The sequence below is a fragment of the Muscardinus avellanarius genome, assembly GCF_963383645.1.
Source record: "Muscardinus avellanarius genome assembly, chromosome: 13".
Taxonomy (NCBI): domain Eukaryota; kingdom Metazoa; phylum Chordata; class Mammalia; order Rodentia; family Gliridae; genus Muscardinus; species Muscardinus avellanarius.
Window position 1 is genome coordinate 3,049,624 of NC_137799.1, and position 17,910 is coordinate 3,067,533.

At 59.6% G+C, this 17,910-nt stretch overlaps 1 protein-coding gene across 1 annotated transcript in view; it reads left to right on the forward strand.

The window, feature by feature from the left end:
• The window catches only part of RXRA (retinoid X receptor alpha), a gene marked incomplete at both ends in the record, with an annotated part of 81,402 nt that extends 75,850 nt beyond the window's left edge, over positions 1-5,552 (forward strand). The window contains 4 exons of the mRNA XM_080708677.1: positions 877-1,009; positions 2,913-3,004; positions 3,849-3,954; positions 5,405-5,552. Coding sequence (XP_080564803.1) covers positions 877-1,009; positions 2,913-3,004; positions 3,849-3,954; positions 5,405-5,552 — 479 coding nt within the window. The remainder of the gene's footprint in view (positions 1-876; positions 1,010-2,912; positions 3,005-3,848; positions 3,955-5,404) is intronic.
• Between the last annotated feature and the right edge of the window lie 12,358 nt (positions 5,553-17,910).

Sequence of the window (17,910 nt, forward strand, 5' to 3'; positions counted from 1 at the left end):
CCTTTCTTGGCCCTCGGGGCCTGCTCCGCGTGGCCTATTCCAGAACCTTCTATGGAGAGAGCGTTGGTGTTGGGCCTGAGGCCCTAAGTGCTGTGTTTCTGTTAACACGCTACTCTTCTGGGCACTCTGTGGCTCGCTGGGCCTCAGGAGCCTTCTTGGGACCGGGCTGGCAGTGGCCATGAGGGAACGCTCAGGCACTCTGCCGCCTCCTCTGAGGCACGAGCACCCTCCGCCGCAGAAGCGGCTCCTGTGGGCGCCTGAGTTCCTAAAGGCGGTGCCCGGCTGTCTCAGCATCCTCACCCTGTGACTCAAGCTCCTGACGGCCACAACCTAAACAAAGGAAGATTTATTTGCTCACAGTTTTGGAGATTTCAGTCCACGTTAGGCCAGTCATGCCGGCAGAACTCAGGGTATGATTAGGGAAGGAGGGAGAGAGGACCGTGGATGTAAATCATGCCCAAGGCCGTGCCCCGTGACCTGCCTCCTCTAGCCTCAGCACACACCTACCTTACCACCCAGGAATCCACGAATCCTTCTGCGGCACTCTCCACTGCTGAGCCCAGAGCCCTCCTGATCAGTCAGTTCACCTCCGAGCAGTGTTACGTTGTCAGTGCCTGAGGACTCCCAGGGGCATTCTGTAACTAAGCCGTCACGCTGGCGCAGGACTTCTCAGGGCCTTCACTGTCCAGTGTCCAGTGTAGGAGGACGCGGCATTCCCAGCCGCAAGCTCTCAGGAGCCTCTTCTGTGTGGAGCACGTGTGGGTCAGCGCTCCGTGAGGGAGCCTGCTTTGGGAGCCCTGGGTCGGGGTGGGGAGGTGAGGTGGAGGGCGCCGGCGGAGTGGGAGACGGCTGAGTGACTGTGTGCCTCCTCCCCAGGCTGGAACGAACTTCTCATCGCCTCCTTCTCCCACCGGTCCATAGCCGTGAAGGATGGGATCCTGCTGGCCACGGGGCTGCACGTCCACCGGAACAGCGCCCACAGCGCAGGGGTGGGCGCCATCTTTGACAGGTGGGGTGGGGGCGGGCAGGCCCCTTGGCCACCCTCACGCCACGCTCAGCCTCATTCCTGCTCGCAGGACAGAGTCCCTGGGTCCAGCGCCGCGGCTGGCGGATGACCAGTTTGATTAGCACCTCCTTCCTTTCTACTTGTCTGCATGCGCGCGCGCGCGTGTGTGTTACCGGGGATGGAACTCAGAGCTTTCTACCTTTGAGTTGTACCCTCAGCTCTGTTTTCTTTCTCATTTTGAAATAGGATCTCGCTAGGTTGCTTAGAGTTTTGCTAAGTAAGTTGCTAAGCCTGGGTTCCTGGGTCTCGAACCTGCAATCCTCCTATCTTAGCCTCCCAAGTTCTGAGATTGCAGGTGTGTGTTTCCCTCCCTTCCTTCCTTCCTTCCTTCCTTCCTTCCTTCCTTCTTTTCTTTGGAGATTGAACCCAGGGGCATTCTACCCGTGAGCTACACCCCCAGCTCTATTTTTTATTCTTTATTTGGAAACAGGATCTCCCTGAGTTGCAGAGGGCCTCGCTAAGTAGCCGAGGCCGGCCGTGAACTTGTGGTCCTCCTGTCTCGGCCTCCCGAGTGCCGGGATTGAGTGTGCGCCAGCAGCCCGGCCGGTTCTTCTTTTCTAGTCCTGTGTATCCTCCGCCCAAGGACAGCCATAGTTAAACACAAAGCAGACAGCGTCGTTGGTCTTGTTTGCTGAAAGTGTCCACGGCATTTGGTGTGTCTCCGTGCTGAGCTGGTCCTGAGGTGGTGGCCCCAGTGTGGCCTCCGTCCTGACCTGCCTCTTAGTGAGCAGGCCGCTGCGCCTCAGCCCCCAGGGGGAGTGCGGCCTGCCCCAGGCCGTGTCCATCCACCTAGGTTACTCTCTGGGGCCTGTCTGGGCTCGGCCAGACCAGGCAGGGGCAGTAGCCTAGCCCTTGCCTGTGATCCCAGAGCGGCCAGCCCAACCCAGGGCTTGGGGCCTGGATGTCAGCCTCTGCAGAGGCCTGGGGATCAGAGCCCCGCGCTGGAGATGAGCAGAGCCATGGGCCACACCTGCGGGGGACACAGGTGGACCACAGTGCCCCATGGGATGCTCCAGACAGAACAGATGAGCAGCCCGAGGCCCTGGGTGGGGAGACCTTGGTCTAAATAGTGTACAGAAGGCTCTGGGCTGCAGGACTTCTCAGGGCCTTTAACCACCAGTGTGGGAGAACTGCCCACTGAGGCCCATGGGCACAGTTTTTATCTCTCACTCACACCCTGAGGGGGCCACTGGGAGAAGCCAGAGGCTCTCCCAGAGGAAGGGTCCACCCACTCCTCCCTCTGAGTGAGGAGCCTGCCCCCTCCTGGATGTGATGGTCAGTTCCGGGCAGGGGTCTGGGGGTCCTGGGTTCAGGGCAGCTGAGGCAGGCCAGTGGGATCCAGGGTTTAGCCACGGCTCTCACGGGGCTAGGCGGGCTGCAGGTGAGTCTGAGAAGGCCCAAAGGGCTCATGGAGGGGTCTCCACCTCACTGAGGAGACCGGTGGGCCAGCCCTCGGGGAAGGTCCTTCCGTGGGCCTCAGGAAGCTGCTGTGACTGTTGGGCAGCTGAGCAGGAGCAGTGGTGGGGTCTGGTGGGGTCCAGCTGGGCCTGCAGCCGGGCCCTGTCCTGATGTCCAGGGCACATATCACCTTGGCTCAGCTGTCACAAGGTCCCTCCTCAGCGCCCAGTTCCTGTGGATGCCCACAGGCAGCCCTCTGGGAGGCCTGGCAGCCTGGTGTGCTGGGCCCATGTTTATACTCTCTTCCTCTGATCCCTGCCTGGAAGCTCCCATCGGACCCTGCCCATCCCAGCTGCACGAGGCTTCCCAGAGTCCCCTGGTAGAAGTTTCTGGGTGAGGGTCCTGGGGGGCGTGGTCTAACTTGACCGTGGGCCTGCTTCTCCCGCAGGGTGCTGACAGAGCTGGTCTCTAAGATGCGGGACATGCAGATGGATAAGACGGAGCTGGGCTGCCTGCGTTCTATCGTCCTCTTCAACCCCGGTAGGACCCTCCCGCCTCCAGGTGCCCCTGTCCCCACGCTCTGCGCACCAGAGCGCACTGTAGTGAACTGCCACCCTGGGCCTCAGGGTCCTCTTCCTGGTGGAAGCGTGGCCCCGTCTCCTGCTCATCAGGAGGATTAATTGAGATCCCGTGGCTTGTCACAGCACCCTGCTGAGCCTCCTCTGCTCTGTGGCCAAAGCCTTGGCACATTGCTGGTATGCTGGGCTCAAGGCCTGGTGGAGCCCGCGCGAGGCCTGTGTGACCTGGCACGGGGCTGAGGGTAGCAAGGAGCTGGTGGCGCTGGTTAGCTCGGGGAGGCCGTTGCACTCAGAGAAGCCCCAGGACGCTGGGCCACCCACGCCGTTTGCTGGGTCACCTGGGCCCTGGTAGTTCTAGTGGCCCTGGTTATGACTACCATCTCTGTGCGGCCTGGACTCTGGCCCTGGTCCTGAACTCTGGCCTCAGTCCCAGGCTCTGAGGAGCTTCCGGCCTCTCCTGGGTGCGGGTCTGGGCATCCCTGGGGGAGCAGGGCCCGGGAGCAACAAAGGAGGGGAGCGATTCCCACTCTGTGCAGAAGGAGACACGGAGTCAGTGGAAGTCAGGGGACTCCCCGAGGTCACGTGGCTTCCAAGTGTCCTGTTGGGAGTTCCGCACCTGACCTTGCGCTGGGAGCTGTGGGGCGGCCGTGTCCAGCACTGTACCAAGTGTACCGTGTGCTTTGTGGGGTGGCCAGGGGGCAGCCCCGCAGCCCTGTGGAAGGAAGATTCTGGGGACAGGCCGCCGGACAGGGGCTCTGGGGACAGGCCGCCGGACAGGGGCTCTGACCTGAGGCTTCTCTCCGCAGACTCCAAGGGGCTCTCAAACCCGGCCGAGGTAGAGGCACTGAGGGAGAAGGTCTACGCATCCCTGGAGGCATACTGCAAACACAAGTACCCCGAGCAGCCGGGCAGGTGAGCCCGCCGGCACCTGGAGTGCTGGCCTTGGGGCAGGGGTCCAGGGAGGCCTGACCCAGGGCTGTGGGTAGAAAGGAGGACTAGGCCCTCTTTCTGAGGACTCAGTTCCACCAGAAAGATTGGCTGGGCGTCCGGCGCATAGTAGGCGCTTGTCTTTGTTGATGTAGACGGAAGTTGAAGGTACCCCAGCCAAAATAGACCCATCAGAGGCCAGGTGGCATGGGCACGTAGTAGGTGCTTTTCAGATGTGCAGCCTCGGTGGCGGTGGCTGGAGCTCAGAGCTTGCCTGTGTCTTCCTGACCATACACCCAGAAGGTCTGGGATCTCCTCCCGTTTCAAGTCCAGGGCGTTGGGTGTGCAGTAGGTGCCAGCGGAGACACTGGCAGGCCCGGGGGCTTGACTTGCGGTACAGTCCTGCCCTTCCCTCTGAGGGCACCACAGGTCTCCCCGTCTGCGGAGTGGGGGCAGGGGAGGGCGAGGCCCGGCTGGCGCGCACACGGTTAACTGTGTCCGCGCTGCTGCGCAGCCTCATCTGGTTTGGGTTAAAGTGAAACTTCCCGGAGGACGAGGGCGCAGGCGGCAGGCGGCTTGTTTTTCCTGGCTCCCTGCCCTAGCCGGTCTCGCCAGCTCAGCAGAAAACAGCTTGTTCTCGGGCCCCGCTCCAGCCTCCGAGCTACGTTGTGCCTTTAAACCAGGCTCGCGAGGCAGCCAGCCCCTAGGCTTCCTCCCGGAAATAAAGACACCTTGGTGATGAGCGAGCCCCCAGCCCCCCAGGCCTCCTGTGAAGAGACCTGGCAGACAGGGTCGCCCGGCCCATCCCCACCCTGTCTGGCCTCCCGAAAGTCTGCAGTGCCGAATCCTGTTCACTCTTCCTTCCGGCCAGGAGGCTCCTGAGGGTGGGCAGGACCCCGGGGAACCTCCCCCTCCCATCCCTCCAGCCTGAGCTCCGGGAGAGCAGTTCCTGGGGGCAGCAGCCCTGTCCTTGGGCTCAGCGCAGGGCACAGGAGATGCGGTGCTCTATGGGAGGGCTTGCCGTAGCGCAAGAACACCTAGCCGAGCACCCTGCGCCTGCCAGTGGGCCCCACGCCGTGGCCCCAGCCGTGGCCGCTCAGCCGTCCACACATCTGCATCCCGATGCCCCTTCCCAGGGCAGGCCCCACGTCTCTGTGGGCCTGCAGCAGCAGAGGCATCCCTGACAATCAGACCCACGTTAGTGGAGCTCTCCCCCTGCTTAGAATTGATTGCGGCTCCTCATTGCCCTTGGACCCAGCCCGCCGCCCCGCCTGGCCCCGCCGCTCCGTTCTCTGCTCCGATGCCCCCTCCTCCTGAGGGCCCAGCACGGAGATCCCTCCTGGGTGCCCGGTTCCTGGAGTGAAATCCCCACTGCAGGGGGTTCCTGTTTCGAGGCTCCGGCCATGGCGCCCCCCTCACCGCCCGCTCCCCGCAGGTTCGCCAAGCTCCTGCTGCGCCTGCCCGCCCTGCGCTCCATCGGCCTCAAGTGCCTGGAGCACCTCTTCTTCTTCAAGCTCATCGGGGACACGCCCATCGACACCTTCCTCATGGAGATGCTGGAGGCCCCGCACCAGCTGACCTAGGCCGTCCCGCCCTCTGCCTGGCCCGCGTGGGCCGTGCTCCGAGTGCTGCTGTCTGTCATCTTCGTCGCTGCTGTCTCTGGCCCAGGCCAGTGGCTTTTCCAGGGCAGCAGCCAGGGGAGGGACCCAGCCGGCCCCTTCCCATGAGGTTTTCACGGGAGGTTGGGCACCCGGCTGCCGCCGTCACCAAGGGGGATGGGGGCCCAGAGCCGTCCTGGGGGGCTCGTGTGGGTGGCGGTGTGTTATTTCTGGTTCCCTAAATCCCTCTGTGCGTCCCCCCGTGTGGAGTGACCCATCTTTGTCCCTTCTGAGTACTGGAGCCTGGCCAGCCCCGGTGGGCATCTCACCCTGTAGGGCCCCTCCTGCCCCCTGGAAGCCACAGCTGTCCTTGGCTTGGAGTGTAGCGTGCAACCCTGATTTCCAAAGATACGACTTTGCCCCCAGCCACTGAGAACATGAGCCGCTCTGTGCAGTGTGTGGGGCCCTCTGGGCTGCAGGGGCTGGGGTCGCCCCGTCACCCCCCTCCGCTTCCTGTTTGTGTCCATCATCGGCCTGGTCTCCACTCCTCCCCACCACCTGCACCTGTTGAACACAGGTGACCAGACTGGCCTGGCCTCTTCTCTGCCACAGATCTCTTGCAGTCTTTGAGGTGGGTCGAGGCTAGCCCTTGGTTCCTGAAGGGCTAGCCAAGTCTCAGACAGGGTGGTGTGTTACCATCTCAGTGGCCTTGAGGCAGCACACGGCCGGCCAGGCCCAGCGTGGGCTCCCCTGGCCCCTTATGTGTTAAGCTGGCCAGCAGACGGCCTCAGGGAGGGAGGGGAGACAGCTGCCAGCTGGCTTCCCCCCAGGGAAACAGGAGGCCCCGTGTGGAGGACCAGCCTCGTGGGCAGGCGTGGCTCCGTCCTGCAGCGGCTGCATACCACGCTCTCTGTGCAGATCCTTTTTCTGTCCGGCTGGTCAATCCGGAAGATTCTGTAGGCCTTCCCAGGACTCCGGCGCCATGTGGTCTGCGCTCTCAACAACTGCCCAGAACCTTAACCACCCAGAGGCTCTGTCTTGCAGCCGCACTGGTGGAAGGTGGAGGCCGCCAGCCAGGCCCCCTCCCGCCGCCCCGCCGGGCTCTGCAGCGAGGGCTGCGCTCAGGTTGAACCGGCCCCAGCGGCCCCCAGTGCTTCTTACGTTCATGTTTCAGACCCAGTGATGGCTGGGCCAGGTGGAAGATCGGAGGGTGGACTGGCGGGCCTGGGGTGTGGCATCCGCCCTCCCTGGCCTCTTCCCCACTGCTGCACAGGGTAGGGAGGTGGGGCTGGAGGGGCTGGTTTCCAGGCCTCTGTTGTTGGGAAGGACGTCTCCCATTCCTGGCTTCCCTAAAGCCCCTGACCGAGGCCATCAAAGTTTGCAGAAACATCTCTCTACCCTGCCCCTCTTGATTTGGCGGCTTGGGAGGTTGGCATGGGTAAGCCTCATGCCTGTGCTGGGGCCAGCCGGCGCCCCCCAGACTGTCTTAGAAAGCTGTGGCATCCTTTGGGGCACAGTGGGGCCCAGCTGAGGGATTCAGGCACTGCAGTTCCCCGCTGACACCAGCTCTGTGCCTTCTAAAGCCTGCCGCGCCGTCGCTCTCGCCTGCCCCTGCCATGCACGGTGGCCTGGGCCTCTTGGGAATGAATGCCTGTGACTCCAACGGAGAAGGCCCGGGTGGGGCTTCTTGGGAACTGCACCATCCCTGGGCCCGGCTACCTGTCTGTGAAGTACTGGGGTCCACGGGCCACCTCCCAAGCCGCCCCTTGGGGTACAGCCTGCCGCTGCCCACACCTGGGGCTCTCCCCCAGGCCCTCTGCCCCTCAGCAGACTCCTGTCACCGTTACTGTGCGTACAGTGCTGTTTGTTCGCGGGCCATCCGTGGGACAGCACGCCTCTCGGTAGGAAGGTAGAGCGTTTATCTAACCAAACCTTTAGTAGTGTTGTCAATCTGGCTCAATTAAGGTGATTGTTTTGTAATTATTATTATTATTATTATTATTATTATTTTGGTGGGACAATCTTTAATTTTCTAAAGATAGCACTAACATCAGCTCCTTAGCCACCCCACGCCCATCCCTGCCTTGGTCTGACGGATAAAGCGGCTGCCACCGGGCCATCTTGGGTCCCTGGGTCTCAGGCACCTCGGGCGCGTCCTACAGCTGCGCCACCTTCCCGCTTGGACGTTCGGACACCTGCCTGGGCCCTGTCACCGAGATGGCTCGCTCGGAAGCGTGTCCCCAGCCTCAGTGTGCCAAGTCACAGTGCTTCACGGGGATTCGTGCCGGCCCCCTGGTGTCAGAGTGCGGAGGTCACCTCCTGGGGGGACCCGAGGACGGCCAGCGCGTGGATAATTAGCTGATGTTGTCCCCATCGCGGAGCTGGGGCACGCGGCCTCGGCCTCGCCCGCGCAGGAGCGTGGCGTGGACGCGTATGTACTGTACACAGACCGCGAGCTAGGCCGCACCGGACGCGGGCGACACGTCAGTGACTGGTGTTCTGTTTATTTTTGATCAAGACTTTCTCTGTTTTCCTGTAATTTGCTTCATGTAAACAAGTACCTAAGGACCCTCGTTTGGTGAGATCCAGGTTCCAGTGAGTATCTCGAGGTGAGGAAATGCATCTATTTTAAGATGCGGAGCAGCAGCCTTAGCCGGTCCCAATCTTTAGCGATGCCTTAGCTGGGACGCTAGCTCGTACTTTAGAGGATGACACATCCGCGGAGAGAAAGATAAGAGAAAATGTCTAAAGCACCGGGAAAGGTAAAAAAGAAAAAAATCTATTTTTGTACAAATGTAATTTTATCCCTCATGTATACTGGATGGTATGGCGGGGGCGGGACCTTTTGTTTCTGCTTTGGCGGCGAGGGGCGTGGCGGGCCCCGCGGAGAGGCTGTGGCAAGGCTGCGGATGGATGTCTCCCCTTGGGTGGCAAGGCGGCCCGGGACTCCAGGGTTTTGTCCCCTTCAGTCACCTGTACCACCTCGCTCGGCTTCGTCCCGGCCCGCCTTCCCGCGGCTCTATGACTGTGAGATCACTTCCCTGCCTAACTGCTCTCGACGCCGCCGCCGCCGCCGCGCCACAGACGCCGGGCTTTGACAGACCGTGGTGTTGGAATTGTGGAAAAGAGACAGGAAAGCGTGAGAGGAGAGACGAAATATGAGCGTTTCAAAATACATCTCCGTGCACTTGTTTGTCCTGCTGGGGGGTCCTGTTGGGTCAGCAAGCGACCGCCTCGGGGCCGGAGGGCCTGTGGTCAGCTGTGCCCGGCCTCCTGCCGCCGCCATCTAGGCTCGGGCTTGGGCTCGGGCTCAGGGCCCGGGGTCGTCTGGAGGCCCATGGTGAGGGCCTCCCTCAGCGGCCATGGCTCCAGGTGTGTGGATCCTTGTGATGCCCGTGCCCAGCCTCTGTGTCCACACTGGCCCGACTGGGCAGGAGTTTCACACAGAGGCCACAGCACGAATGATGTCATCTAACTGCCTGATTAATAACAGGTTAATGACGCCCCATCTGTACCATCTCGGGTGATAAATGCCCTTTGTCTCCATGCTGTCTGGGGTGGAGCTGCCCTGGCCCAGGGTTGGCGACAGTGCCCCCAACCCTTGCGTGCCCCCCGTCCCTCCGGCTCTCTCCTGGAGAGTCCTGTGTGCTAAGTAGAGGGGCCTTAAAGCCCTGGCTCCTGCCTGTGGAGGTGCCCAGACCGGGGTGCTCAGAGACAGCACACACGTGTTCTTGTACACTCATGTACACACATATACAGACACACTCATGCACTAAACAGCCATAGAGGACTGGCAGTGGTTGGGGAATCCGCATGGCTGCCAGCCTCCCGGGCAAGGGGCCGCCATGCCAAGACTCGCTCCTGCCCTGCGCCCTGCCCTGGCTGGACGGTGGGTACAGCAAGGCTGTGCAAGACAGACGTGCCGCCTGCCTAAGATGTCCTCCAGTCCTGGCTTCCGCGCCGAGGGTCTCATCAGGCCTCCAGCCTGAGGACAGCCTTCCTGGGAAGGAATTTGCCCCGGGGGACGTGGAAGGTCCGTACAGTCTCCGGGTGCCCGCGGCTGCCTTCGTGTGAGCATAGCCCCTCTGCCGCCCGGCCCGCTCTGGTTCCCTGTGATAAAGTGTGCATGGGTCTCGAGGGAGCCTTCCTTGGACTGGAAGGAGGGTCAGTCCTGAGAACAGTGTGCCCTGGTTGAGAGCCCCGGCCCTGACTGCCTCACACTCACGTTACTGACATGCCCGTGGGTTGCAAGCTGGCCTGTGCCCTGGGGACTCGCCTCCCCCACGGCCTGGGCAGAGCCTCTACAGATCACCATCCCTGGAGTGGACGCGGGACCCACAGGGAGGGCTCAGGCAGACGCACAGGGGGCAGGTGACAACCCAGGACAGGCCATTGGGTCTGCGGGGGAGCATGAGAGGGAGGGTCCCTCTAGGTTCCTGGTGCCCTTTGCTGGATTGGGATAACCCCAGAGATGATGGGGCCCATTTGGGCTGAGACAAGAGAGTCCAGGGGCGTCAGGAGCCTAGTTCAGGAATCTGGGGGAGCACTGCTAACCCCCAGGTGACACAAGTACCAACCTGCAGGCCACCAGCCCAGCAGAAACCCCAAACTGCTTGCCGGTATCACATGGCAACCTGGCCTCAGGCCTCCCTGCTGTCTCTGGTTACCATGGCAATGCCCGCCCAGGGCAGTCCCTCTGGACCAGAGATGCTAGGCTTGATAAGTTTATCACCAGCAGAATCAGGCAGTGACGGGCTATGCCTGCCAGCACAGACTGGGGGTGTGTAACCTGAGAGGCCAGGGTGGGGGCAGGCCTGCGGTAGGGGAGGGAAGAGGGGCTGAGTACCCAGTGTGCCTGGCTCCATGCTGGGCATTGGGGTGAGGGTGGGAAAGGGTGCTTCCAGCAGCGGTGTGGTAGGAGATGGGGGCATCCTGGAGAGAGTGGGGGTGAGCCCTCCAAATCACCAGGGTCCAGGCAGTGGGTACTTGGGGCAGGAGCTGGGGCCACTGTCGTACTTGAGGACAGCGGCCCCCTGCAGGACCAGAAGTGGTCAGGGGAGTCCAGGCAGGGAGGGTTCAGAGAAGATGTCCATCCTTGTTCCTAAACACCAGTGGTGCTGAGACCCAGAGAGTGGCAGTAGCCGGCCATGTAATCTGCAGTGCCTATGCCCTACAACCACCGAATCTCTACGCAGATGCCCAGAGGAAGCTGGGGAGGGCCTGGCGCCCAGGCCCACCTCCCCAATACAGGCAGAGCCCCTGGAGAAAGGGATTTGCCTAGAGGTGGGGCTGAGGTGGGACCCAATGGGCCTCCGGCTGCTCTGGACCTGGTGGGCGGATGGGTTCCCAGGATGCAGGCCCTGTTCTAGGCAGGCATGAAGCGGCACTGCCCCCTGCTGGACACATGGGGACAAGGCAACTCCCCTAGCATCTTCTAATTCCTTCCTGGTGGTGCCTTTGGGACTGCTGGCTTCCTGCACATCAGAGCCACGGGGAGCCTGCACGCACCCCATTCGGACAAGGTCAGGCCTGGGCCTGAGCCAGCACCATCCTCACAGGTATTTTACTAAGTCCTGGGGAGGCGGCTGTGCTCGGGGCTGGGTGCACAACCCCAAGCATGCTCGGCCTCACAGGGTGGGGTGTGATAGGCTGGTCCTGCCTTCCCTGGGCCTCAGCCCACCACCCCCCCCCGACCAGGTCACCTGGAACACGTTTGCAGAGGCAGTTTTGGGGGGTGACGAGGCCCCAGCGCAGCACACGGGACGCATATTGGACTGAGATTTGCTCCCTAGGCAGGGGTGGGGTGGAACCTTGGAGATTCAGCCTAGGTGTCCACCTTGGAGAAGGTCAGGGCCGGGGCACATCGTGGCTCTCACCCACTGGGGCTCGGGGCTCGGAAGGTGAGGTCGTGGTACCTCAAAGGTGAACAAGAGGCCGTCTATCTAGAGGTGCCTGTGAGAGAAGATTCTGGAAAGTGTGGAGGGCAATTTGGTGGGGACTTCATGTCTCCCTCCATCTGCCCTCTCAGCTGTCACCCCGCCACCAATCCCCTTCCTTCCTTCCTTTCTTCCTTCCTTCCTTCCTTCCTGGTTTTTCCCTTCTTGCATCCTCTGTCTGCCCACCACTCACCATCCATCAACATGCCAACACTCCTAGGCCCAGCCCCCTCAAGGCCCTTACCTACCCTTCCCAATGGAGGGAGGTATTGGAGGCTGAAACTGCGGTGCCCCGGCCAGAACCCTGAGTATCCAGCCCTCTCCTGGCCTGTCCCCTCGGGGTAGGATGGGTGCCATGGGCCCAGGACACCACTGGGAGAAGCCTGCTGCCATAGGTCCTGGGTCCCCTAAGGAAGGGGGAGCTCTGTGGTCTGGGAGCTGCCTCGTCCTGGCCTCTTCCTATTGACAGCCTCTAGGCCTGGCCAGCTATGAGGACATAGACCCCCCGCCTTCAGCAGAGAGGCGGCAAGCCAGGCCCGGGTCCAGACCCAGCTGGAGGAGAGTGTGTCCAGACATTTGAGTCCCTGGCCTGGACTCCAGCTGGGGCTGGTGTGGGGACCTGGTGAGCACTGGATCGGGAGGCTCAGGGGTTGGGCTCCCACCAAGGAGCAGGGGGAGTCTTCTCTCCTGATGGCTGGCCCCATGAGAAATGTCGTCAGAGGAGGAGGTTCCCGCCGCAGGTCTGAGGCAGCCTCGGCTCCCTGGCCAGCCTCTGAGGACCGCATAACTTTCAGGAGAAGTGATACAGGCAAGCAGATGCAGCTTGAGAACAGCGAGGCTCTGCCCGGAGCAGGCGCCTGAGATGGAGCCCTGGCTGGGCCCAGGGGCTGGGGGAGGTGTCTGTGGGCCTCGCCCTCCCATGTGCCTCGAGCCCTGGACTGGGGGTGAGGCCCAGACTCTAATCCCTAAGACAGTGCATTTGAGGGCTCAGGAAGGACAGAGGCTTCCCGCCTCCCCTCCGTGAGCAGAGTCATGTGGCAAGTGTGCGCCCAGGTACGTCCACTCATCTGAAACCCCATCCACCCCCACCCGCACGTGAGCATTCAGTGAAGCACTATGCCCGGTCGCCCAAAGCTGGGAGCAGCCACGATGTCTATTAGGGTTGGGGTTTGGAAGGTCTTCTCAAAGCTCCTGTGTTGTGAGCACACGCCCAGCGCAGCCAGGATGAGAGGTGGGGCGTGGCCTCTAGGGCTGTGTCTATCCCTGGATGCTCCTGCCTCCCTCTCCTCCCCTCCCCTCCCCTCCCCTCCCCTCCCCTCCCCTCCCCTCCCCTCCCCTCTCTTCTCCTTCTCCTTCTCCTTCTCCTCCTTCTTCTTGCTCTCTCTCACCCTCCCTCCTTCCCTCTCTCCTTTCAGCCATCATGAGAAGAACAGCTTTCCTCTGCTGCCAGGTTGTCTGCCTTGGAGTTGCCCGACTTGGGCTCCAGCTCTGAAATCGTGAACCCAAATCAACCCGCTAAGTTGTTCATGCCCGGCATTTTGGTCACAGTGGCGCAAAGCTGACAAATATGATGTCCTCTGGCTGCTGAGCGGCGGTGGTAGACCCACGCCACGCAGAGCTGTTCAGCAACACAAGGAGTGAGGGACTGAGCGTGACGTGGGTGAATCTTAAACCCAGGGACCTGGTGGGAGAGGCTTAAAGAAAAGGACCACGTGGCATGAGTCCGTTTGCGACTCTCAGGACATGGCGCCATTGCAGAGCGGTCGCTGGTCACCTGGGGCTCCCCTGAGAGGGAAATGGAACCCAGGGGCATTCTACCTCTAAGCTGCATCCCCAGCTCTATTTTTATTCTTTATTTTGAAATAGGGTCTCAGTAAGTAGCTGAGGCTGGCCACGAACCCCTGATCCTGTCTCATCCTCCCAAGTACTGGGATTACAGGCGTGCACCATCACGCCTGGGTCCCAGGGGCTTTTTTGAGGGCAGAGAATCTATTCCGAGCCATGCTAGAATGGGGGATACTATCGCTGTTATGCGTGCATCAAAACCCGCAGAACTTTATGGCACAGCGAAGGAATCTTAAAGTTGGCCAGACTGCGCTCTGGGTTGGTGAGGTGGTTCTCAGCCATGGGTTAGCAGCTCTGCTACTGAAGACTGGGTTTGAGCAACCAGGCACGGGGGATCAGGCGCATCCCCGCTGGAGGGGGAGCCAGAGACATGCCCAGGAAGAGGCAGGAGCCACGGGTAAGCGCAGGCTCAGATTCACCCGGACACGTGCACACGGAAACCTTTACAGATTTGTGTACACGGGAGGTCAGGATGCACACAGATAGACATCATCTGTACACCTGGCCCTCGGTTCTTAGTTTCTAATCATGCTCTCCAGGCAAGGACCGGCAATGCTGGGGGAAATGGATGATTCCAAGACTGGGGCAACAGACAGGTGAGATGAGCCCACGCATTTGCAGCATCAGGAAATAAAAGACGTGCCAAAAATGTTAAAAGCACAATCCTAACAGTGAGGGTGTGTCAGAGGGTCACGGAAGCCCTGGAAGAGTCCCGGCACCCTGAGCAGAACAGTGTGAGCTGCAGCAAAATAAATAACATAGTAATTGGATTATAACTCAAAGTATAAAATATCCATGAGTCCGTGCTCACATAAATAAACTATTAAATAAATAAACAAATAGTGGCAAGGAGATAAATTCCTGGCCCAGAAGAAGCCCAAACAATATATGTAGATACTCAGCACTGAATAAGGTAAAGTGTAACTCCTTGAATGGGGGCCAAGCCTGGTCACTTCCCAGTAATGAGTACAGTACAACCGGGCGTGGTGGCACACACTTGTAATCTCAGTACTCGAGAGGCTGAAACAGGAGGATGGCAGGTTCGAGGTCAGCCTCAGCAACTTAGTGAAGCCCTTGGCAACTTAGCAAGACCCTGTTTTAAAACGAAAAAAATAAGAGGGCTGGGGCATAGCTCGGAGGTAGAATGCCCTTGGGTCAACTGCCAGCCTGGTGCTGAAGTCAATGCCATCGTGACGACTCCCGCTCTGGGGAAGTCCTCTCAAACACGGCACCCCATCTGACCTGGAGAGAAACGGGCAAGTCCCAGATACAGAAACCGCACAAACGTGCCCAGGCCGGTTCTCCTAAAAACTGGCAAGGTCGTCAAGAGCAGCGAAAGTCTGAGAAGCTGTGTCACAGGAGAGAGGAACCTGGGGAGACGTGGCGATAATGTGTAACGCGGGACATGGCTCACAGGGTGGCAACATTGCCTCCTTAGTACCACAGCGCACCCGTGCTCTCCAGCAAAACGAAAACAATTCCAAGAGAGAAAAGCTTATTTAAAAGGTTAAGCCGGGCGTGGTGGCGCACGCTTGTAATCCCCGCGCTTGGGAGGCGGAGACAGGAGGATCGCGCAGGTTCGAAGCTAGCCCCGCGCGCTGGCTTAGGAGACCCTGTTTCCAAATAAAAATGCAAAAATAGGTCTGGGAGTGTAGCCCGGAGGTAGAAGGGCTTCCAGGAACCCCAGTACCACCAAAATAAATAAATAAATAAATAAATAAATAAATAAATAATAAAATAAAATAAAAGGTTAAAGCAAGCTGGGCGTGATGGCGCGCACTTTTAATCCCAGTACTTGTGAGGCTGAGACAAGAGGATCACAGATTTGCAACGGCCTCCGTTACTTAGGCCCTCCACAAGTGAGTGAGACCCTGTTTCAAAATAAAAAATAGGGCTGGGGGTGTATCTTGGAGGTAGAACGCCCCTGAGTTCAATCCTCAGTACCACACACACACACACACACACACACACACACACACACACACACACATAAAGAGTGAAACACCCTGCGTGTATAGTTATTACTGGTAATGGAGATTGGACTCAAGGGCATTCTATCTCTGAGCTACACTCCCAGATCTTTTTTATTTTTTAAATTTTGAAGCAGGGTCTTACGAATCTGTTGAGGGGCTTGCTGAGTTGCTGAGGCTGTCCTTGAACCCGCGATCCCCCTGTCTCGGTCTCCCAACTATGGGGATCACAGGTGTGCACCACCAAACTTGGCAAATGCATGTATTTATTTATTTTTTTTTGTTTTTATTTTTTTGGTGGTACTGGGGTTCCTGGAAGCCCTTCTTCCTCCGGGCTACACTCCCAGACCTATTTTATATTTTTGAAACAGGGTCTCTTACGCCAGCACGGCTGGCTTCGAACCTGCGCGATCCCCCTGTCTCTGCCTCCCAAGCGCGGGGATTACAAGCGTGCGCCACCACGCCCGGCGAGATGCATGTATTTAAAAGGCACAGATGGTGCCTAAGTATTTACTCGTGGAGAGCAGCCTGTTGGCTGAAGACCCGGAGCGAGGTGGACCAGTTAATGTAAGGAGGGACTTAGCTTTTCCAAAGAGAGAAGGGTTCGGTGAGGTACCCGTGGGGGTCCCTGGCTCTCCAGCCACTCACTCCCTCTCTCCCCTTTTCCTGCCTTTCTAAGGTCAGGCCCTTCCTCAGACATGGAGGAAGAGTGGCCGCTCACCTGCATGGGCTGTGTCCTCAGCTGGGTGCTCGGCGGGCGGCAGCTGTGATCGACGGGAGTGAAGACCCCCAGGTATAGCCTCTGCCTCACTGGCTTTCCCACCACGGCCCTCTTTTGAGGTTCCTGAGGGGTGGCAGTGGGTGATCAGCATGTGAGAGCCACCGCGCTGTAGCGAGGGGCCAGAGGAACCCAGGTGCGTGTACGTGGGGGCCACTTGGGGTGTGTAGCAGAACATCATGGGGTCAGAATTGGGAGTAGGAGGTTGGGCCACCTGGCCACGGGGTACCGGGGTGAGCAGAGTGGAGACTGCAGAGGGGAGATGGCCAAGGTTGTTGGTATCACTGCAGGGCTACTGTATCACAGGGAGGCTGGGGAGGGACAAGTGGACAGGGGAGGGCCCGGGAATGTGCCCGTGTATACAAATCCCGTGAACTTTGGACGCCACGAATGGGTGGTGCTTTAGGGAAAAGCGGACAATTTCAAAATGAAAAGCGAGTCAGGAACAAATGAGAGGTGGAGGGTGGCGCTTCCTGTGGCCGTGTCTTGCCAGTGTCCATTGCAGTCAAGAGCGGGTGCAGGGGACACAGTGCTGAGAAGGATTCTGAGGCCTTGCCTGGGCGCCGGAGATGGACGCCCGATCCATTGGTTTCTTTACAGCTTTAAGAGAGTGCAGGATGCACACTCAGTCTCATGGTAGAGGTGCTACTAGGTCGCTGCGGCCCCTGACCCCCAACCCATCACCACCAGTAGAGATCTTGGCTACTCTGTCTGAAAATTTCAGCAGCTTGTCAGGCTAGGTTGCAATTCCCTAGATCAACAGTAGGTGACGCTCTCATTTGTGCCAAGCTAAAAGTTCTCATATTTGCACCTTTGGGGTTGATGAAACCCAAATCACTTACTGAACAAGTGCATGAAGCCACTGAATCCTGTGGATTAGAATGTTGAATTGAAGCCGGGCGTGGTGGCGCACGTTTGTAATCCCAGCACTTGGGAGGCTGAGACAGGAGGATCGCACAGGTTCGAAGCCAGCCTCGGCCACTTACTGAGGCTCTCAGCAACTTGGTGAGACCCTGTTTCCAAATAAAATATAAAATGGGTCTGGGAGTGTAGTCTGGGGGTAGAAAGCTCCTGGGTTTCATCTTCAGTACCACACACACACACACACACACAAAAGAATATTGAATTGAGACATAGCCAATGGAAGAGGCATCTCAGGGACTCCTTCCCTGCAAACAGCTTTGCTTCCTGGATTCAGGGCGACGATCGAGGGTACCCATGATTCTTCTAGAACCAGGGGAAATCACCCTAGCACTGGACACAGCAGGATTGGATGCCAGCATCAGCACCCCTTCCCACCACCGGAGGGCAGCATCACACTGCTGAGCGCACATCTAGGGACCGGGCCTTGCTGATTGGCTCAGCCCTGCAGTCTCCCTGGCACCTACCTCCAGCCCACCCTCCCAGGAAGGCCCAGCCCAGGAACACATCTCTCAGTTGGGATTGCAGATAGCTCCTTTTCTCTGTGTCCCCAGGCTTGGGGTCAAGGTGCCCGGGCTGTGGCGGTCAGTGGCAGTGGTGTCCATGGTGGGAAGGGTCTATCTCACCCTGCTGTGTGCTGAGGGGAGGGGCGCAGGACGGCCCAGCAGTCCCCGGCCGTGAGCCTAGTCCTTCAGGCTGGGTCAGGTGTATGTTTGCAAACCCCAGCAGCTCCCCGCTGGCTGAGTCTACCTCTCCAGGCTCCAGTGGGGCTGACACATCGGGTCGTGAAGACCTGGAGCCTGTGTAGTGCCATGAATTGGACAAGTTTCCTGTGCTTCCCTGTAAAGCACAGCTATGCGGTGTTACTCAGAGGCCCCCCGGCAACAGCGATG